The sequence below is a fragment of the Apodemus sylvaticus genome, chromosome 23 (assembly GCF_947179515.1).
Source record: "Apodemus sylvaticus chromosome 23, mApoSyl1.1, whole genome shotgun sequence".
Taxonomy (NCBI): Eukaryota; Metazoa; Chordata; class Mammalia; order Rodentia; family Muridae; genus Apodemus; species Apodemus sylvaticus.
This window is the reverse complement of record NC_067494.1, coordinates 43934189-43958653: the sequence shown is the minus strand read 5'-3', so window position 1 is coordinate 43958653 and position 24465 is coordinate 43934189. Positions and strand designations below refer to the sequence as shown.

General features: G+C 36.0%; 1 protein-coding gene across 5 annotated transcripts in view; it reads right to left on the bottom strand.

Moving 5' to 3' along the window:
* Positions 1 to 3200: 3200 nt before the first annotated feature.
* Qki (QKI, KH domain containing RNA binding) overlaps positions 3201 to 24465 on the bottom strand; it is a 109277-nt gene continuing 88012 nt past the window's right edge. The window contains exons 5-8 of one of the 5 annotated variants that reach the window (XM_052169935.1): positions 14310 to 14397; positions 12767 to 13066; positions 9980 to 10054; positions 3201 to 6267 (exon numbers count right to left, since the gene is read on the bottom strand). In XM_052169935.1, the coding sequence (XP_052025895.1) occupies positions 6251 to 6267; positions 9980 to 10054; positions 12767 to 13066; positions 14310 to 14397 (480 nt within the window). In that variant the 3' untranslated portion in view covers positions 3201 to 6250. The other 4 variants (XR_007975282.1, XM_052169933.1, XM_052169937.1 and 1 more) reach the window with 4 other exon arrangements.

Here is a 24465-nt window from a genome sequence, read left to right as displayed (position 1 = left end):
CCAAGTATAATAAGAAAAATTAGTTATCTTAAAGTACAAAGAGCTGTAAAATTTAGATGTCAAAAGGAAACTTTAATGGTGGCAAGCTATTAACAGAAATCCTAGAGATTCTTCCACTTTGTATGAAGTACCTATATCAGTCCTTTTCACAGAGTAGGTAAGACCAAGATTTGATAAGCAATGCTTCGTTTTTTTGTTTTGTTTTGTTTTGTAAAGGTGCTAGGAATGGACACTAAGCTAGTAACTTCACCAACTGAGATACATTCTCAGACCGTTTCCAAGAATTCTAACATTTAGAAAACTTCCTAAAAAACCATACCAATGTTTCTTAAAGATTAGCATGGTAGTGTTTTGGATGCGCAGACCAGCTGGGGAACTCCACAGAAGTTTACCAATTTCCTTCTTATAAACAGTGATGTGTGATTCCTACAATTCTTGACTGTGAGATTCCTTAGTTTTCTATGCAGTGCTTAGAGGAGGGGTAAGAACATCTATACGCTCTTCACTCTGGTGCTGTAACTGGGGGCAGCTATACCTCCACCTTATTCTTGGCTTGAGAAGATGCAGCACATGCACTTGTCCAGTTTTTTATTGTATGTTGTGTACAGTCATTTGCAGTTTCCCATTCATGTATGATTCAGGAACATCTACTCATATATATATATATATATATATATTCATATATAAATATACATGCACACATACATATATGTATATCCCTATATATACAACTTCTACAAGTTCAAGATTTTCATACATACCAATATAGCCTACAATAGATATATTTGGCTCAAAACTTTATAATAATAGAACCTTTAAAGAGATGTAAATTAATTTTTACCCTGGTTCTGAGACTGTCCCAGTGCTGGCCGATCTCTCCAGGGGACAGCGAACTTCAAGTAATGTTGAGCTCCACTCTGTCCAGTCACCGCCTACATCCCCCACCCCCACCCACATCTACCTCCAGGATTAGTCCCTGCTCCTCCTCTCCCAACCCCTGGCAATTAGTGCAGCAGAAACAATGAAGAGTGTATTGTGCTTCAGTTGGACCAGTTTGATTCAGCATTGAGTACCACCTATACATATACTTTTGTCAAGCATCTTTAAAGACAACTCACAATTTAGGTGATTTTATACAGGAGAAACCAGGTACTACATGTACCACGGATGTGTCTAAACTGATATGTCCATAAAATGGGTTATGATTTCCACCATACAGGTATTAAATGATTTGTGACAAAATGTGAATAAATGTGATTTAGCACATTATCCTATGTACTTTGAAAAAAATGTGGGAGTCCAAGAAGTTTTCGGGGAATAAGTCTTACTTAACTGATACTCTCGGAACATGTTTCATTCCACCAAAAACCTCAGAGGTTGAGAATGATGTTAACAGTTAGCTGTCATCAAGGAATAGTCAGGCATCCCAGTCCAGGCACACAGGCCAACAGTGTATATACACGTGTACACACACCACACACTCACATCCTTTACACCCATAAACTTAACCAAACACCTCTCTTGTGTGCACACGAACACTTTTTTTTAATTGGACAGGGCATGTCTATACCTTCCTCACACAGGCACTGCCATACATGAAGAGGCTGCACTACAATGAAGTGAATGTAATTTTGACATCATGTTTTCCTAGATATTTTGCCTAAAGGAAAACTACTTCACTAAGTACTTTAGTATTACCAGCCTTTTGAATAAAACACAGATAACCATTTCACCAAATAGCATCAACTAAGAAAGTGACACTAGAATGTTTCCATCCCATCATCTGGCTGTGCGATACTACTGCACTTGTATAAAATTGGCAGACCACACTGTTTGCACCAAGTGAGACTGTCTTTGAGCAACATTTTCCATAGGAAGAGTGGTGCTGTGATGATGTAAGCACACACCCAGTGCCCTCACTGAAAAGAGGGTGAGACCACATGCACAGGCTTCAGGCAACAGTTACCACCACCTAAGGTCTTCATTGACAAATGACCAGGTGCAGCGGAAGCCCGGCAGCGTCTGCAAACGCTCACAGAGCACTAAACATACATGTCATGGCAATGAGCACCTGCGTACCCAACGATATGACATGGTACCTCCATGATACCAAAGTTATCTTGTGTGTACAGGACCAATCCGAGATAAAGTAGTCTCACTCGTCTGAGCTTCATCTATGCACAGAGCAGTACTTTAACAGTATCCTTTCAGAAAGTTATAATACAAACTCAGCCCTTAATTTTAAGTATTCTTAAATACAGTGTCAAAATATAAACCATTACTTACAAAAACAAAATTCATTCTAAGAGGGTTTTTCTTTTCTTTCTTTTTTTTGACTTGTTCTGGATCATGTAAGAAGTTTTTTCACAGACAAGGTAACTGCCAATCTCTGTCACAATAATGGACTTAAGAGCTGAAGAAGAGGTCCCTTTACAGAGAGCACAGCCAAGTGAAGAACGGGAAGGATCTTATATCTTTTGCATTTTAACCACATACACACACGTCCGAGTATAGTGTTTGTCTCTGCCATGCTTTCTGTGTAGATTCCAGGATGCTCTGGGAGTGGGTAAGGGGAAAGCAGCCCAAGATGAGCTCCACGAGACACTAAGGGAGGGTGTGTGTGTGTGTGTGTGTGTGTGTGTGTGTGTGTGTGTGTGTGTGTGTCGGGGGCACAGACAGGATTGGGTTGCAAGTCCTAGATGGAAGCAGCTAGCTAAACAACACAGGAGAAATATCAACTGACTATTAACTTTATGAAACGAAAAAGTCTGTTGGAGGAAACTTAGGCAAAAGGCTCAACAGCCAATCAAACTGGTCTCTCAAGGTGTATCATTACAGTAAATCTCTTGACTCTTTATGCTGTGAGAAGAGGGTGATTATTTTGGAGCAGGAAAAATAAAAGTGTGGAATTAGTAATGCAGATGCTAAACGGCCAGTGGCATGACTAGGGGAAACGGCCGATGAATGCTGCCCTGCCCCATCTCCACTGGCACCGACCCTCCATGGTAAAAGGCCAGAGGACCCGAAGCCATTTTAGCAGGTGTGCACAACTGTCAGCTGACAAACAACATAGAAAACAAGTCACGCTATGTTATCTGTGGTGACGTTCTTCAGTGTTAGTCCAGGAACTCATGACTTTATTACCCATTTATTTTCATTAAACACGTAAAGGTTAATAAACAGACACAGTCCAGAGTTAGTAGGTTGGTATTATAACATTTATTAAAATAATGCTATGGGTTAATAGAAACAGCAAAGAACCAAAGAACTAAAATGCAAGCTATGTAAAATCCCAACTAAAACCCAGAAGTGTCTAATGTATTCATTCATCAGCTAACTAAAAGCCCAAGAAAGACAAGACACCCAATATAATAAAGTACTGCAAAACAATTGGCAATTTTCAGTTATCAAAATTGTGGATTTTGCATTTTGTATCCTTTTCTCAATCAAGAAAAAAATTCTTTTGAATGTTATATAACATACATATAAAACAAGATAGAAAAATACATTATAAACTTGTAACAATGGCTGTAAATACATTATCTTACATGTTTCTCATAGGCAATAGGTTGGTTATGGTACATACACAGCATGAAACTACTAAGATAATAAAGAATAGACAAAAAATACATGTCAGCTGTATGGTAACATACAAGCGACACTCCCATCTACCCACGCTAAAAAATTACATAATACTGTCAGGAAAAAAGTCTTAAAAACTACATACTTTAGTAAGAAAAAAAATTCAATAGAGTGATAATACTGAGAACCAAGGCATTCAGAGATTCCAAAAGTCATGCTTTTTTCAGTTGACTCAAAACACTGTCAACTAAGTTTTCAAAAGTTTGTTCAGAGCCAGCATTACTCATAAACGTCGCACGTCTATTGTTTTACACATTTGCTTTCTTCCCCATAAAAGACCTTTGATAAACATCTAAAATGTCCAGGTATAACACAGCTGAGATGAGACTGGATCAAATACTGGTACTGTTTTTTCAAAACTATCACCTCAAGTGTTCTGAGTGTCGCATATTTATTCAACCAACCAACCAACCAAAATAAAAATCAAAATGGCACAGCATATATTGTAAATAAATCAAAACCACATGTGTAACAGAAAGACAAAGCAGTGGTACATTAAACCAAAGCTAGCTGAGTACAAAACAAGGACTGTCTATTGCATAGTAAATAAACTGAAAATGGTTCCAAGTGAGACAGAATAATGGAGAGGCCACCATGAAGGTGACCAAGGAGCTTCCTGCTGACCGTGACTGTGAAGCCAGGAGGGTATGGAAGAGGGCATGAGTTGATGAGCCAGGAGTCCACAATCACTTGAGATTTGCCACATCTGGTACTGAGCTCTTAATGACTTATTAACTCAAGTGTTTAGATGCAGGCTTTGCACACGGACTGCTTCAACTATAAAACTGTATGACTTTGGAGAGAGACTGCGGAGAGAAGGAATGGAGCTGAGCGTTCACTGCACGCTGGGATGCAGGCCTCCGCAGTCCCCTAGAGTTAAAAAGGTGTGTTCAGGAGCAGTTCCTAAAGCCAGCAGAGATGGACTACATAAGATATCTGATTAGATTTTGGTTACTTAACACTTTTTCAACAATAAAAATTTTCAAAGATTCATTTTTGTGAAAAAGTTTTTTAGGCATTACGATTATTTCTAATTGGTAAGAAAAAAATCCATTGTATCCCTCTTCTCCAAATAAAATAAAGCTCTAATTTAATTTTGTCTGTAAACTGATGTTCAGATCTCACATAATTGTTTTCTAAACCTCAGAATCCTTTGGGCTAACACTGAAGACGGTAATAACCAAAAGTACTCAATTATGATTGTAAAAGAATGACATTTTAAAATTTACTAGTCAGAAATTAGAAAAACTATCAAATTTTTTCACAGTATCAGATTTGGCAAACTGGCATCAAGATAACGTGACACAAATCTTATAATTTAGACCATCAACTCATTTGTCTCCCCTCATATCTCCTGTCACATACTGGGCGACCGAGGAACATGCAGTAACTTTATTTTGAGGGAGGAGCTGATCTTACAGGACACTTGACTAAATGACCATGAAGGAAAATAAGGCACTTTCTTTTTCTTTAGACTTATTCCAATACTTAAAAAATAAAAAAGAAAGACAAAAAGGCTCTTTTGGTCTTTTGTTTCTTGACAACCACCAGAAAAAATCATTTAATGAAATAAAGGGTTTCTTTGTTCTTTTTCTTTTTTTTTATAACACTTGAAAGTATAAAATGCTACATTTCCAAAAATATATATTTTTTTCTGCACCAGCACCCTTGTATAGTAAAAGTATCTACTTTTTGTTCATTTGTTTCAATGCACTACACTTTATCTACAATTTCATTACATGTATACAGCAAATAGGCAAGCATGGCTTTTACATCCTTAATGGTATTTTCTATACAGGGAGGTTTAAAAAAAATATTTGAACAGTTTGCCCAGTAATGTGACACATAATGCATGTACCTTGTTCTTGTATAATTTTTAAGGTGGTGTAAAATAAAGATTTGGAAATTTTAACTCAGATACTCAACTTTTTAAAAAATAGTGTTGTAGTTTTGTTCTTTGCATTTCTTTTCAAAACTCCTTGTTAAGTTTTTCTCTCATGGCACACTTTGTTCTAATACTTCAAATTTTGGCAGGCAATATAAAAAGGCTGCAATGTCTGCCCTTTGAGGGCACTGTAGTGACTAAGCAAACAGCATGTCAAATTTTGAATACTTTTGAAGTCACTTCCCCAATGACATCCCTGACCGAAGGTTCATGCATGATGCATTGTCACACAGTACATTCAGAGAGAGCTTTGACTTCGCTAGGAGAAGAAAAAGATTCCTACAAGTCTCTCACAGTAACTGCCTCTGTCACTGAGTAGTTAGGGCCATCTGTCTCCCCTTCTTAAGAGAGGCCTTCTTACCGTTCGCTTGCTTGGGGTGGGGCATTGAAAGATGATCAGTGCTGTGGATGAATCGGGCCTTATTGCTCTACTACTATTCAGTGCAGGTTCTAGAACCACTTTCACCCAAACGGGGGGAAAAGCTGAGTTGGAGGACAATTTCTTTGTCTTTTGTTTGGTTAGATGGTAAGACGAACGGACAAGTGCCTCAGCTCGCTGCACTGACGACAGGCAAGCAAAGGCGATTACCAGTTAACTGATCAGCAGGCAGGCATGGTCAGGTCATCATTGGGTGAAGAGTTCAGAGGTCAGAAGGTCATAGGTTAGTTGCCGGTGGCGGCTGGGTGGTTAGAAACAAAAAACAAAACAAAAAAAGAAAAGAAAAGATAGAGAAGAGATTAGTTTCAGCTAGTGACGGCTTAATGACAACATGAAAACTAATCACAACTAATAAAAAAAAAGCATGTTGAATTCTGACAAACTGATTGACACCATCTACAGAATACAATAAAAATCATGACAATTTCATATCATGATTTGAACAAATGAAGAAGAGCCCACTCCCACAAAAAATAATTTGAAAACCCCAACTTGTTAACAGAAAAAATAGAAATAAAATACAGCTAACAACTAATAGTTAGTAGCAGTCAATGAAGGAAATTGGAAACAATGATGAACAGGTTTGGTATAAAGAATTCTGAACAGTCAGTGCAGTTATAAGTATCTGACTGCTATTAAGCATTAGTATTCTCTCAGATGCAAGCAATAAAGCAACTATTAATGATGGATGTGATTATTAATAACTGATGATTAACAGAAATGAATCTAAAGAAATTTAAATTGCTATGAACAATTTGGTTCAACATAAAATCTGGGCCAAACAAAGTTTCTTTTGTTCAATAAATGTTTATTGCTTTTTCAATTATTCTATTTACAAACAACATGGAATTTCTTGGCCTCATGATACAAAGCAATACTGTAGTCTAGCAGTGTAGGCAACATCATGGGAACCAGAAAAAGGCCAGGCCTTTTGCACCGGCCAACATTTTCCAGTTGAAAATACTAATTTACACATATAGAACACTTATAAAATGCACTTGCATGTAAACACTGTAAAATCCTGCCATTTAAAACTCTATACCTCAAAGAACTCTAAGTACATAAAAAATAGAAGAAATTTCTAACTGATACCAAGAAGGCATTTTTAAAACTACAAACAGCTTTCTTTATTCAATTTCAAAGCTAATACTCTGCAAATACAATAAAATCTGACATTTCATATACATTCCTGCTTTATATTTTTATATTTTAAAAGAAGCCACCTGTAAATACTATTTTCTTTTGCAAAGTAACAAAAAAGAACAAAAAAAAATTAAAAAAAAATTACAGTAAAACAAAGTAGTTCTCAAGTGGAAAAGTCATCACTCCACAAATCCTTGAGTAGCTCCTTCTGTAATCCTCCTCTCACATTCTACTTCACCAAACTTGGTCCACTTAACAGTAGTATGATTTTTTTAAGACTCATTCAACAGCTTAATTATTTCTACTATATTCTGAGGTTTGACAGAACTTTCTGTACTGTTGCCGTTGAGACAAAGGCAGAAGAGGTGTGAATGGAAAGATGCTCAGTGCAAGGTTAGACTCTATGCCACTTCATAAACCAAACCTAGTAGATGTGATGTTCACAGGGTTTAAATGTTCTATATAATAGACCTATTGACCTTTGTATGACAAAAATGGTTTCTATAGTCTATCAATTAGGACAGTTTATAAATACTACAAAAATATTGTATCTTCAATATAATCAAATCTTCCCTGAATTTCTTAAAAGGAAGCAAAATTTTATTTAAATTTAAAACAAAAACAAAAATGTCCCAAAGTCTTAAATTTGTATAAGTAATGGTTTTTGTCAAATCATGACTTCAATGATTTCTGATTATGTTTAAGTGTGGGTTATTTAAAAAGGACATCATCATATCTAGTATGTCTACACTACATGTCCTGGACTCCTACACTACACACAGGGATGTCAACTGTGCCAAATCACTTATAGTTCCTTACAACTATAAAATCACTTGTCTTTAAGTTTCGAGCCAATTCTGAAATAAGTATGGAGGAGGGTTTGTTTTTAGTAAGCAACTAGATACTTGTCAACCATGCAACTACTCTAAATGTTCACATACAGTTACATGGTTATCTGTCCTTGGGCTGCTTCCTGGAATCAAATGAATGCTAATAATAATCCTCTCCTTAAAGGAGTAAAAATAAAAAGAGACAACAGTAGTATCATAAAATAACATAAGGTAAGGGCTTCAGTCCTCTCCCTCGACCCAGTGAGTACATGTGGTGATCTTGTGCATAAGTGATCTGTTTCTAGAAGAAAGGAAAAGTTTGGGATGGAGCGGAGGGAATAAAAACTGTTTCGGTTTGCTGACACTGCATTTTGTATACACACAGAACTAATCAAAATAAACACAGCTCCAGATGAGCCATGTATGGAATGTGTTGTCATCTTCCAAATACAGTAAGATCTTGGTTTAATATTCTCAACTATCTGAAGGCTCTGGAGTACAAAGTGAGAAAGGATTGTTGTGTTAACAACAACAACAACAAATCTAAGAGCTACATGGGGAAAGAAAAACCTAAGGGGACGTGGGTGAAAAATTACCTCAAAATCAAAACACTCTGTAAGATAATAATGTTAGACTTTAGCAGTATGATACAGCTTCAGATTATGTATGAGACTGCCCACATCTCAAGTAACCTTCCTTCCTCCCTCCCTCAACTCTATGCGACTCTGACAGAATGGCTGACAGCTCACGTTAGCACAACTGCATGGAGTATTATTGTTATAATATGCCCCGAGTTTGTTCAATGAATAACTACTACAAAAATGTATGTTAGCTAAAGTTTTCAGGACTCTTTTAGTATGATACTAAATAAGTATCACTGATGTCTTTGGAAGGGTACTTTATTTCTCATACACAAAGCAATTGTGTGCAGTATTTATTGTGGTTATTCAAGATCAGAGTAACCATGTTAAGTGAGACAGCTCCTTTTCTACTATGCTTGGGATTCCAATCTTGCAATTAAAAACAAAAAACAAAAGAATCACACAAAAAAAGTAAAAAAAAAAAAAAAAAAAAAAAAGAAAAAAGAAAAAAAATTCAATGCCAAAAAACCGAAACTACCACTCCTCAAATAATCATAAATAATTTAAAAATGGGCCCAAGGGCATACATAGGGCACAAGTTACAAATATGAAAGTGAGAAAAGTGAAGACTTGTTTCCAGTCACAGGTTAGTCAAAAAGGATATCCAAATAGCTGGATCTCGCATACCACAGAACTTCAGGACAGTTTATCTTCGGGGACTGTAATTTAGCAGCAAATGACAAAACGCAAAGGATCCATTTTGGTAAGAAAATAGAGTAAGAGGGAACTCGTTTTCTATTCATAAAGTATCCACCTAGATGAAAATTATCTTCACAGTCCTGACTGATGATTTTAGCAATGTAGTTGACATGTATACCCTCATAATTTATATAGTGGCTCAATGTTTTATAATATAGAAAAATGGACACTAAATCTTCAGTTTTCTCTAAAATTACATGGAAGCAAAATCTCTTTACTGCTCTCATAAAAACATTATCTGTTCATTTTGCAGTACCAACCAAAATATTCAGAATAATTAAAGGGAAAGTTTCAGCAACAATTATTACTAAAAACTGCTATGGTAATGTAAACATTTATTAGTTCCCCAAATAGACTAATTTATGTCTTAGCTGGAATAAATCTTAGGACAAACTAATAGAAGATTTAATAAATTAAAATATAAAGGGGAAGTGTGAAAACCCAAACCAAAAAAGAAAACCATAAACAAAACCACAAAACCAAACCAACCTTAAATCAATCAATTATTAAATTAATTTCGGGAAGGAAAAGAAAGCGGTGTGCAGGTAAACAGTTACATTTCCCCATCAGGTGTGGTGTTGCAAACTTTATGGACACTCAGCACATTGCTTATAAACAAGAACTGCAGAACTAAACTAACCTCGGTCTGCGGTCACAATCCTTTGGTAAGGATGGACACGCATATCGTGCCTTCGAACTTTAGTAGCCACCGCACCTAGTTAAATTGCAATTACCAAGACAAAGTTAGAAAACATACATAAGGGAAACATTGACAGCAGGTTTATCAAAATGGATCTCAAAGGTTCACTTACTACAAAAGCTTAAGAAACAAGTTAAGGCACAGTAGTTTTAAACTCAGCTGTAGTATGTCATGTATCTACTAATATTGCATTCATTGCAAACAGGTTGGCCTTCTATCTACGGCACCTCTTCATTTACAGTCCCCAGGTCACAGTATCTCATGAGCTGTCAGAACCGACGTGTCTGAGCTTTACTAGTCACGCATTCACTGAAGTGCCTCTCTTGCAGCAGGACTACTTAAATAATGCCACATTTAATACTGACAATTATTTTGCTAACCTTAACTTTCATAGTTTATCACTTATAAAAGGTTTAAAAAGCAACTCTTAATTAAAGCCTACAGATTGTGGATTTAAACTTTTGAGTCAATAAGTATGAACTGCAATGAATTAGGTGATTAGTAAAGCAAACAGTACAGTACTTAGCAGTCAGTTTACTTCTATACACTCCTTTATAAATTACCGTTGCTTTGCAGTATTACAGACTAATCCAAATTAATAGCATCATTTTACTTTATATCTATGTGCAAAAAGTGCAAGTAAGTCACTGACTGCTAGGCTAAGGTTTTTCCCGGAGGCTGCTGAGACTAAGCATTTGTTAAATTCAGATCTGATGAGGGTTCGGTTAAGACCGTTCTTGAATTCTTAGCCTTTCGTTGGGAAAGCCATACCTAAAGATAAAAGGAAGGGAATTAAACATTAGTCATCAATGAAGATTTGATGCTAATACCAATCTCCTCACTACCACCAACACATATGTTTGCATCTGTTTTGAAGGGCACTGCTTATATGAAAATGTGAGGCTTGATACATAACATGCATGTTATCTGTGTGCAAATTTACTGTAACTTGGGAATTTAAAATAATCTTCTCAGTTCTCCAAAGAGCCAATATCATAGTTTTACTGCTTAGGTGGCAAAGCAAGAAATAATAATGATGATAATGATAATAATAATGATAATAATTTCTTATTTGGTACTTATTGAGAACCTTGATGATGTTAATTGCGTATCTGCATATTTTATTAATAGTGTTGGTTTCAATCAAGTCTCTCTCTCTATATATATATATATAAATGTCCTAACCATACCAAATAACATGTTGCTTTACAATGTACAAATTTTACAGCAGTGCCTCTTGCTGTCTCTAAGCAGTAAACTGGTTGAAAACCTATTTTTAATTTTAGATAAGCAGACTGCATAGAAATGTAATTCTATTTGGCAAAACTAGGAGCTCTCGCACTGACAGTCAGGAGCAGCAGCTGGAAGCTGGGAGCCCTAACTCCTCAGGAACAGATGCTGTGAGTGCAGCAGAGAGGAGTTCTGGGGAGGAGCATGCACAGGGCCACAGGACAGAGGATTAATAGAAAGGAAAACTTAAATAAGGTTATAGGTTACATGTTATTTTTTTTAAATGCTTCAAGTAATGTGCAACAGAACACAGCCTCTTACTAACATTTCTGTGGTATAATTCTGACTTATAATTATTTTATACAATGATTTAGACAGAAAACATGTACAATAAAATGTATGTTTATAAACAAAAGGCACCTAAGTGCATGCACACACACAGATAACATACAGAGCATTGTGGCTTTAAATGAACAATGAATTTTCAAGTTTAAATATCAATGTCCAAGTTCATTAAAGATTTTCAAATTAATATTAAGTGGAGGATGGGGGGAGGAAACCTTTAAAAGATCAAAGTCCTAGGAGTCAAATGCAGGCACACAGCACCAAGGTCCTACACAAAAAAAGTTTCAAATTCTGTCTGGTAAAACAATGGGGTTGCACAGAAACAGGTTTTTTTGTTTTGTTTTGTTTTTTTGTTTTTTTCCACATTGACTGGTCGTGTTATAACAGCTGCTGTATTCTAGTCCTTCATCCAGCAAGTCAATGGGCTGAAATATCAGGCATGACTGGCATTTCAATCCACTCTATAAAAAAAAGGCATCAGTAATGTCTTTTTCAAGAATACTGCTTTTTGATCATGTAAACGCATGAATTTATATGACTTCAATTTTTGCCTCCAACATGATTGAATTTACTAAGTTGGTATGTGGTCATCTAGTCCACAGTAGAATGGAAATTATAAAATATTGGTCATGTTAATCAGAACTTTAAAAGATATAAGCTGAAAACTCTTAAAATTGAATTAACTGCAATATTTAAATGATTATAAATATTTAAACACACACAAATAACTAAATTTTAATAAAAATCTCAATATATTGATAGAACTTTAAAATTCACCAAGCAATCTCTGAGACAAATTAAACCTAACTTTGGGAAGTGGAGCTTTGTCCATTAGGATAAAGGGGCAAGAATGGCCTAAATAAAATTCAAGAACAAGTTTAGTCACCTAAGAAATTATCTCACTGAGAATATACATGACAAGTTTACCTAGAGTGATTATAAATAAGATACAAAAGTAAATTAACCCAAGTTAAGGTGTAACTACTTAATGGGAGAACTCTAGGAAAGAACTGAAATAAAACCATATTTAGTTTTCAACTTTTGCTAATCAAAACTTGTATTGTCTCTCTGAAATCAATAAATATTCTTCCAAAGTCTGGGTTACCAAAGTTTAGGACTGCATTAATCACTTAGTATAGGAATCATACTTACCTAACACACCACTGGGTTCAATAGGGTACTCAAGGATTGATGTAGCTGGTGCCAACGTGTAGGGGTATTCATAGGGTGTGTAGATTAACCCAGCTTCAGGCCCTGGAGGGACTATTGCAGCAGTTGGGTGAGGAGTTCCGTTTGGCATGACAGCGGTCTGTATCTGTCTGATCAAAGGCATTATGGTAGGGCCAGCTGGTGTAGGTGTGCGCAGAGCAGCTGGCGGGAGGACAGGCGCAGGCCCAGTGATGATCCTTGGCGCAGCCTGGGCAGTCGCTGCAAGAGAAAAGGCAAGGGCTGCTACAGTAAGCAAAGAAGTTTAGAAAGAAGTGTCGGGATAGATAGCAGTGATAAAACACGAGGAAATGAGAGGGAAGGAGGAGCAGAAAGGAGAAGCAGGAAGGAAGAAAAGCAAAAGGAAATCATTAGTGCATGCTCTGACCACACGGAGTGCCAATGCACACCACCCAAGTGCAATGCGCTTCCCCTTCCCAACAAGGTTAACAATGCAAATCAAAACCACTGTAAAAAAATGAACAAGACCATTAAATATTGTATTTTTCATATCTTTAATGATACATCCACTTAGACATTTTGTGAGACTAAAGTGCATCTAAAAAACTGCAAGAAAACATTGTAACTAAAAGATGCAACAAAATAACTACTAAGTTGAGTCCACAGGCATGGTTTGGGTGCTATTTCCAAAGCACAAGTTTAAGGAGAACTCTCTGGGTAAGTCAGGTAAGTAAACACTAAATGTACACGTTCCCAGCATGCTAGGAATTAACACATGAGTAAAAGAATACAGAAACTGTCCTATTGATAAATTCAAGACTATAAAGTGTAAATCAAAGCCAACCATTTATAAAGTACTGCTAAACTCACTGGGTTGCCTATTTCTGGGAATTTTGATTATGAGTTTAAAATTCAATTTTATGTGTGTATGTGTGTGTCTGTATGTTCTTGTCCACATACATGACATGTAAACCTTAGTTCATCTCAAACCATACATTTTACAAAAACTAAAACAAATCAAAACAAGCAACTATTCTCTCATACAGCTTATAAAATTATGCCACAATCCATGAAAGGGAGGATACAGTCTGCAAACAGCTGTCACTCAGTGACCTCTGTCAACTTAGGAACTTAAATAGCAAAACAGCATGAGTGCAAACTTGCAAGCCGGGGTGGGGGGTAGGGGCACTTAAGCAGCAGGGCCATTTCATTTAGACACTTCAAATAAAAAAGCTTTCAAAAGTTTATCTTTTGCATAATGTCACAAAAAAAATTTAAGGTCTAAACTGGATAGTTAATGCAGCAGGACATTTCTTGAACTCCCACTTCACCAGAAGAGAAAAATTACAACACCAAATGTTATATACTGACGTAAAATAAAACTGAACAGAACACTGCTAAAAAGAAGCATTAAATAAAATGGCCCTCTTTGTAAATTTTATCATTACTTCAACTCTAATTGGTTTTAGGCTGTGGTACCAACAAACAAGCACCAGGAGCTGTAATCCTGCCCCAAGCTCATTCTTACGTGATTTAATGTTAGCGTCTCTGTAGGTGCCGTTCAGAATTGCAAGCTCCATCAGCTGCATCTTCTTCAGGCTGTCTTCTCCTTCAGCCTGCACATGGGAAATAAGCAGCAAGTATTTGAGACTATATACATACAACTAAAAAAATGCATATACCATGTGACTCTGAACTACAAATGTCAACTAGCAATCACCACTGAATTTCTAAACTTTTATTCCTAATTTCTTATGCTACTGTTCTTGGCTTTTCCCTCAATCTAACTATAAGTGCTATTATATCTTTGACCTTCCATCTTTAGGGTCACTGTATAATTTCCTACCAACATAGGACATATTTACAAGTGAAGGGCACTAAGATTAACTAGAATGCATAAACATAAACCAAGATGGACACACCTGGGTTTCACCCTCTTTCCACTACTCTAACACTACTCTTAATAATTCATTATTACTATACTACTCAAAGCACTGAATTCAGCTGACAGTAGTGTCTGTCATTTGTTACACACAAAATCTAAAAATCCAATCTAGATTCCAAGGGCCAGATAAACTTGCTTAAACACATCAGCAACCTTAATGCTTTGTAATACTCTCATGTCTTAAACCCTACAGTGATTTCTTACTATCCAAACAAAGATTTAAACTCTCTTAGAACTACCACACCAAGGTGAGCCAATTAACTTGTTCTTTTACACATATCTTGTAAAGCACCAGGCTAGACTAACTCTATTAATGTCTTAGTGCATCTTCCCATTTGCTTATTGAATGTTATGCTTTCCAAGCCCTATTTATTCACAGCAACTTCAATTTTAAGAAAATAATGCTGCCTTCTCCAGGACCCATGCTATAATTTCTGCCTTGAAAATATTATGGTATATGAAAATTATATACGTGAAATATATAAAATTATATATGTCTGAAAATAATGATATTATCATCACCATCATCATCATTCTGAGACAGGCCTCCAAAGGCCCTGTCTAATATTCAAGCCCTGGCTGGTCTTGAACTTTCAGAGATCCTCCTGCATGCATCCTATGTGCTGGAATTAAAGGTACATACCACTAACACTCACTGGAACTTACTTTCTTATTTACTTATTTTTAAATGATTGGTGTGGAAATCAAATTTGTGCTTTTACTATCAAAGCACAAATTTTTAACTACAGTAAAATAGAAGTGGTAGAGAAGTACCAGCAAGTTTGTCCTTTAAAGATTAAAGAAGAATTAAGTGTCCTGCACCTGAATATAATACTTAGTCTACTTGACATTTGAAACACCAGAGGGAACAGAACTAAGACTCATGCAAGTTTCCCAGTCTTCTATTTTATATATATTTCACGTATATAATTTTCATATACCATAATTTGTGATGACACAAAGATCTTTAGACTAGAGATTGGTGTACTGTAATTTTTAGCAAACAGAATTGCTGAGTGAGTATTTAATAAACCACAGAGAATTAAAGAAAAATAGAAGTGAAACCATTGTGAAAACATTTGATATACTACCAAAAACTTTTAAAGTCTTCTTTGCAATAGAATAATGAAGATACCTGTATATTTGTTAATTATTATTCCTTGACCCTCATCAATTTATATACAAATAAATAAAATATGACTTGTCTGGTTAACTATAAAACAAGCAAGCTACTATTAGAAGGGAAATTGAGATGTGTTATGATCAAAGTTCCTAAATTTGTTCATTAAAATTATTAATACTGCAAATTAAAATTTGTCAACATTTGTTTTGATTTAATTTATGAAATATAATACCTTTAAAAAAGAAAATAAAAAGCAACAGCCATACTTTCAATTAGAGTGAAAAAAGATGTTGCTCAAGTTTGAGAATATCAGTGAGTCAGGGACAAATTTACCTCCATCAAAAAAATCTAAAAAGGAAGAAACTGCAAAGAGACGGTGTACTTGGAAACATGCCTGAATTAGACTGTTTATTGTTATTAAGAAGTGATTATGTCCACTGTAGGAATGATAGCCAAGAGAAAGAATGATAGAATGTGTTCCCACCAATGTATGAACCTGTAGCCATGTCATATGTAGGATCCAGCACACTAAACCCGGGCAGAGATCACTGCAGCGGGTTAAGTAGAAAACCCTAAGCCAGAAGGCATAGATGTATGTGGAACTGGAATCTAAAACCAAACTGTCACACTCCACTACAAGCTTTATCATCTTGAGGACCCTTATTCAAAGAGAGCTAGGTAGTGGGTTTTATTGCCTCCCAAGAAAATAAAGGTCACGACAGAAATATTTCCATGTGAAAGTGGTTGTTTCAACTTTACTGCCCCATTTTTCACAGAAATTTGGAATATTTACTTGCTAAAAAGTTTTATTCCACAATGTAAAGGCTCTCATCTAGTTCTTCTGTAAGAATTGGTCAGCATCCACAAGTTATAGACCGCATTTTATCAAATCGGCATTATCTATGTCAGGTGTAACACTTACTTTGGGGGGGGGGGGAGGATGGATAACAAAACTGCTCTTAAGAACCCGAATCAGGTCATCAAATTGTATTTTACACTTTATATGTCCTTCACCTCTTTAATGTTATACTTTTAATTTACCTTACCCTTAATACCATTTTTTAAAGAAAAAATGAGGCATAATTTACAGGCAATGACACCCCAAAATGTAAAGTATGGCCTGTCTGGTGAAGGCATATGGAGACGGCACTTCCAACAGCAGAGCCTCCCTGTACAGTCTAAGCACCAACATGAGTGTGACTTCTCTTAAACCACAGTTCAGCTTGTCAGTTCTAGAAGTTACAAGAATGATAATACCTGCAATTTCAGCAAAGTTCAAATTTTCTCAGTATCCTGTCTGATTCTGATCCATGCTGTTTGTAGCAAAAGAATGTTGAGACGACAAATAGGGCATTGTTGTTTATTCATTCTACAGACTTTTGCTTGTTTCCAGTTTGAGAATACACTGTGAATATAACTATTCTGAAAATCCTCACAGGCTTTTGTTGTGAATCTAAATTTTGACTTATTTTTGATAAGTAAGTATATAGAAGTGGTATATTTAAGTCATAGGACAGATGAATTCCTTGAGGAAACAGAAAGATTATCAAACACTATGAACAGCATAATCACCTTTGAAGTACAAAAGGTTGAAATTGTAACAGTTGCTTAGAGAACTCATGGCATCCCAAGTTTTGAGGTATCAGAGTTTCCGATTTGCAAAAGGAGAGTATACCACAGATAATATAGTCTCTTTATTGGTGTCTGGAGAAATTTTTACAGCAATCCTATCTATATACTATATTTAACAAAATCATATATACTAAGTAGAATAAACAGTTGCAAACACAATTTTCTGAACTTTTTGGAATTGTGGTAGACAGGTTGGTGGGTGTATGTAAGTATATTTAAATGAATGCATATGCTACAATGAGATGTAAGCATTTGGTCAGGTTTGTCCACAAGCTATGTCAAAGTAATAACAGGTCAAATACTATGAGACTAAAAGGGTTTTAACATTGTAAAGTGTGAAAGTATAAATGTTTATTAGAATGAGATATAAACTCTTCATCATTAAAGCACCATGCTTCATAATAAAGTTACGATACTGACACACACTATCACCAAGACTCAGATCAATTAATTAACTTCTCTACAAGGTCATGGTGCAGAACATGCTCTGAGTTAGAGCCCTCATCATCACAGCACTATACTGTTGTTACCACACTCAGCACAACCACAACACCTTTATGTGAGACTATCTCCTGAATTCATCAAAGACTTCAAATTTTAAAAAATTGAGGACAATCATGTTTACTTATTAATATTGTAAGTAATTTAAAATAGAGCTGAAACTGGCACGATGCTCCAGGAGGTAAGAATACTTGCTGCTAAGCACGACAACCTGAGCTCAATCCTAGGATCTACGTGGTAGTTGGAGACAGTTCTCTTGCAGCCTCATTTCCGATGTTTTCTTCAACCAAAAATCAAGTTCAAAGCTCTTAGAATAGACTACAGTGTTTTTTCAGCCTCAGAACTGAACAGGCTCTTGCTTAGAAACATCTCATAGTTATCTATCAACAGCCTTCAAACTGTACTACTTTTCTACAACACAGACTCATCTGATAACTCTCACAGAGTTATCCTATTTCTCACAGAAAGAAATCTCTGCTGTTTAGTTAAGGGAGAATCAATTACACATAGACACATGCTATTGTGCCTTTTCAGTTTTACTTTTCCATAACCGGTAAATATTTAAAGAACTCTCCTCCAAATTCCCTTCTCTGTGTTTATGTGAAAGCAAGGAGGTGGGGGAAGGGAGTATTGGGGGAATGGGACACTGACTGTTTCATATAAAAAGTGAGGAATTTTTATAAGACTGGGGAGAATAAAAGACAATGAAATAAGTAGAGGAAAAGAGATGGCACTTTATAAGAAATTTTATTTTTTCATTTTTAAATTAAAACATAATTATAAAATTCCCACCACTCCTCAGTCTCAAACTCATGGTCTCTTTTTAAGTTATAAGGAATTCTAATCACAGCACTTTCCCTTGCTCTGTTATGTCCAATTAACTCCCTTTAAGCTCCAGAGGCTAAATAGCAACACATCAGAGGCTTCAATCCCAATGGTGCATAGAACTTTCTTTGCGTGTAAGATCTAATAATAGTAAAACCTAGTAAAACCTCTTATGTTTCACCTTCTAGCCCAGGGGCTCTAACTGCTTCTAAATCTGTATGCCTGTCTCCTTTCTCCTCCAGTTCACAAGAGCTCTTTTGCTAACTCCTTTCTAAGTTCTCTGTTGAAATAGTACCTACTATGGTTCATGTTTTCTTGACTGACACAGAAGGTGAGTAGCTTACCAACACCACTTCACGGTACCCGAATTTACTATACTGGTTTTTGTGACCATTTTTACATTCTCTCTTTTTACGTCACCAGTCCCGTTCTATGAATTTAAGTTTCCGTAAACTTTGACAGTCATGCTCAATTATTTCTTCTAGATCATTTAAACTTTCCTTGATTTCAAAACCTTCATCTTTCCTGACAAGCCTTCACAGACAGGTCTGTCAAAACTTAAAAGGGGGTTAAGCTCGTGCACAAAGACTGATGACAGAACTACGCATCCATCCCAGTTGCATTTCCTTCCTCTTCCCTTCACACATCTCCTTTTCAAGTCTTCTAGTTGAGTTGTTAGAAATGATCGGCAAGAATCTACTAGGATGCAGCTTCTGTGCTAAATCTAGCACTAAAGAAGGAACCTCATAGACTGAGCACCAGAGAAGCTTCCATCTTTCTGACTGAAGAAGCCTCCTGTAGAATGCAGAGTGCTCTGCAGAAAGCCCTCAATTCAAGCATGGGTTAGACTGCTATTTCACTAACAAATTCACAAGTCAGAGTCCTAGTCATGTTAAGAAAAAGCTTTGCTTACTATTTTCTAGTCCCTCTGATTGTCTTAGTGGCCACAATTTATTAGTAAGTTATGGTAGACTGCATGAAGTACACTCATCTAACCAAAAGAATTTTAAGCACTCAAAACCAGATGTAAATACTGCTGTCTCTATGAACGTGTCTAACCTGTAGCCTGCTGCTCACATCACTGAGGACAAGGTGGCTCAGCACAAACAGGAAAGTTACTTAAAACATCACAAGACTTCTGAGAGAAGGCTCCAACATTTTTATATCTCAACTAAACTGTCAGGTTTTATATACTGTTGTTTTGGTCCAAGACTGTTGAAACTTTCCTTGGTCAGGAAAAATCCAACTAAACATTCTCATGCAAAGAATCTTAGATGTTTGTAGCTTTTGAAGAAGTAAGCATTTATTATTTCATTTAATCTTTAGGACTTGTGAAGCATTCAGCACAGTATTAGCTCAGCCACTAACTGCATTGTTTTACAGTAAAACTAGAAGAAAAAGATGCATCATTGTCTTAATGAAGCGTTTACTTTCCTTAGGTAGTCACAGTCCAAGAATGGAGCAAATTTAGGATGAAACCAACACATCCCTCTAGGAAAGAAAAACATTTTATTTATGAAACCCAAATTGTCCCATTTATTATTATTATTATCATCATCATCATCATCATCAGTAGGAGGAGGAGGAGGAGGAGGAGGAGGAGGAGGAGGAGGAGGAAGAAGAGGAGGAAAAAGAAGAGAAGGGAAAGGAGGAGGAGAAGTTGGCTATTTCTGCTTTTTGTTGAGAGTTTCTAGACTGACCTCAAGCTCAGAGAAATCTCCCTGCCTCTGCTTCTCAAGTAATGGGATTAAACATGCACACCACTATGCTTGGCTAATCCTCAAATTCTTGAGTGGAAAACTACATACCACTGTAAATAATCCACCTTGATGCAACCATCAAACAATCTGGTGAGCCATTTAAGTTAGCTTAACTGTGTAAGTCTAGCAGGCTTAAGCAGTGTCACCGTGAACAGGATGCCTGCAGCACTAGGGTAACTATGCTTTAAAAGGGACAATTACATAAGGTCACCTGCGTCTGGCCACAACTGTAAACACTGTACTATGTCTAGTCTGTGACATAGACTGTGAGACTTTATAACATTATATCCTATGGCATATCAATCAATGTGACATTAAATGAACCTGTGAAATTAGTAACATATTATCAGCGAGAAAAAAAAAAAAAAAAAACAAACAAACCAGCCAAATAGGAAGGCTTAAGAAAAAAGTACTTAAGAAGTACTAAAAAGCACATTAAGGTCAAGGGGGTCTGGTAAGATGGTTTGAGTAGTTATGATACTTGCTGCCAAGCAGGATGACCTAAATTCTATCCCTAGGAACCACACAGTCAAAACAGACAACCAACTCTGGCAAATTGACCTCTGACCTATTAATCTGTATATACAAACAAACAAATGTAAAAGGAAAAGAACTTAAATACTATTGTAACAAAAGGGCCACTGAAGGCCTCAGAGTCTGGAACAATGTTTAAGTTACATAAGTGTCTACATAAATACTAAGAGGTGGGGCATACAAAGGATACAGGAATTCCCTGAGGGACTTGATAAAATCACTAAGAACGGGAGGTTGCTTGTCTCAGTTTTATACACATACAAGTGACTCTTTTTGAGAAAAAAGATCAGTAATCTCTGGGCTATGCAGCTGAGGTTAGCCTCAAATTCGAGCTCTTCCTGCCTCTGCCTCCTAATTGCTGGTGTTACAAGTACACACCACCATGTACAGCTAGAATGACCATAATTCTGCTTAGCAGAACATAGCCAGAGTCTTAAAAACATTTCTAAACTACAAATAGACCTAAAAATAGACTAAGGTATTCTCATTTCAAATCTAGGAGAATTGAGTATTTTTATTCCAATATGGACTTTATTATAAATGGGTATCTTCCAATAAGAGTTGCCATGCAACTTTATTTTTAAATTTTGATTTGGTTAATTTTTAATCTTTCAACCAAGGCTGGCGAACTCAGAAAGACCTACTCATCAGTTTCTCTGAATACTAGGATCAAAGGTGTGCCCTACCATACCTAGCTTTGTATCCATATGAAATTATCAGACATTTTTCACATTATTGTCTTTGAAACTTTAAAAACTGATTATAGGGCAATATTTTCAAGGATATACTTTAATTAACAGTCCAAATCTGCTTTCTTGGGAACTCATGGGGAAAGAGAAGGAAAAGATAATTAAGAAAATTAGTAATTACAAAAATTTATGACAACTTTATAGAATACAATGCATGAGTATCAAGGCAACTTTGGACTGGTAGTGAATAGAATAGACTCACTGAAGTGCATGTGTGCATGTATGCTCTAGAAAGTACCTCAAGAAAAAGACACAGTTGAGCTATGACAAAAGATGTAGACATGTGCTACCAAAAGGTGAATTTGGGAAGGAGTGGAATCTGGGAGAATCAGAAAGGAAGGAAGGTGGAAGACGGTAGGCAAAGCTGTAATTCATACTAAAGACAAGGGAGAAATCACTGAACTAAGAGAGGGAAGAACTATAGAAATATTATGTTTAAGATATCTTTACAGTGTCCAGGTAGAGACAAAGAAAAGACAGTTTGTGCTGAAATTTCTGATTAGCCACAGTGGTAATTGCAGCTATCATCACAGATGCGATTATCTGGGAGCAAGAGTAAGAAGAGATAATCCTGGAAAGCATGTGATTCAATGAAAGTATACCACCTCTCTATAGTGGACACCATATTACCAAACCAAGGGATAAGGAAATTCAATTATATGTTTTTTCTTTTCTCATTTGTATTAGTGAGTAAGAGTCTTTATTGTAAACTGCAGCACTGGAGTAGCCTGTGCTAGTAGTAGTTTCTCAATAGATGTTTATGAAAAGAACTAGTTTTCCATTTATTTAATGCTGCTTTTAATCTTATCTGCATTGACATGCTGCAATTTCTAAATATAACAATCAAAGCTTCTTTTTCTTTCTTTTAGTAAAGAATATCATCACCCATCTCATAAAACTTATTAAAGCACTAATATCAAGAAGTGAGTTAATTTGAAAATTTCTAAGTTGCTCAGATTTTATATACTACTGTTATCAAAATGAACTTAAAAGAATTAACTAAAAACAAGTTGACATATTTGATTTATAAAGAGTAAATTACCTTCTGTCCCCATAAGGGCACAAAAAATCATCTTCACAATTTACTACTATAATTTCAAAATTAATTTCTATAAGGGAATTCTGTTACTAATGGATGGGATAATCTTAACATTCAATTATCATAACTAAATTAGAAAATAATGCTACCAATGCTACCAAATAAGTTTATCTGAATTCAAATTACAATGTTTATCTGAACATTAATATATTAGAATGCTAGATTTACTATTAATGGTTTCAATAAAAGTATCACTAAAAATGAAATGTTACGAAAAGTTAGATGAGAATTAGAAAGTATAAACTGTTGGGAGACATTTGATTTTCCTAGTTTTGTCAATCCAGTATCAAGGGTGTTAATACTGTGGTTCACAATGTTCTACCTAACACAAGGCACACAAGGCTACTCACCAACCATCAGAAAAGCATGCAAACAATCTAAAGGGAGGTATGAAAACAACCGACCTGAAGGATATACACTGAGAAATTATTCATCAATGCTTCTTCTATTAAATATTTTAAATGTTCTAAAAAAATAAAGAAACCAGTATACATATCATATACACTTAAAGTGTAAAAGAACTAAAATTAACCTAGTCAATGTGGTGCTTATTTATTGTTTAACAACCACTCTTAAGTTCTATACAGTAAGTTTAACATGCAAATTCAGAGTGATACACAATACACTGTTGAAAACAGGGCACTGGATATATAACACAAAAATTTTTCTTAAAGAATAAATACACTGCCCTGTTTTTCTATAGCCAGTATCATTATCTTCTACTGGTTAATAGCTCCAATCTTGAGTTATAAGCTATCTAAACTAAACTGTCAATCTATCAACCACATGTCAAGATGAGGTGTCCTAGCTGGGCGGTGGTGGCGCACGCCTGTAATCCCAGCACTCTGGGAGGCAGTGGCAGGCGGATTTCTGAGTTCGAGGCTAGCCTGGTCGACAGAGTGAGTTCCAGGATAGCCAGGGCTATATACAGAGAAACCCTGTCTTGAAAAAAACCAAATCCAAAAAAAAAAAAAAGATGAGGTGTCCTTCAATGAATCCATACAGGAAAGGCTCTTTGGTAAGCTGTTTAGTATTATCACAGACATGACACTGAGCACAGAGCTTCACAAACTCCAAGTGTGCAGGAAGGTGTTCCCACTTGTCTTAAGAAGCCTGAGCTTGACCATGACAGGACAAACAGTAACCAGAGTGTTAATAGCCAATGACATAAGAAAACTATGTGTAACTGATTCTAGTTGGTTTTGCCCTAAGTAGAACACACAACTAAAAGTGGTATAAAAAGTAACTGAATCAGAAATGAATTACATTTTATTTTAAAAGTTAAAAAAAAAAAGAAAGAAAGAAAAGAGCAGCCAGTATATGTCAATTTCTGTAGGTTCTTTCTGTCCTGTCACATGTCCTTAAACAGCACACAGCAGAGGGCCGTATGCCAATTGGGTTCTATAGAGACTCTGAGATGTGGTGAGGCTCCTCTAAGGTTTTTTACTTTATACTCAAGTACACCTTTAAAAACTTCCTGACGGGGCTGGAGAGATGGCTTAGAGGCTAAGAGCAC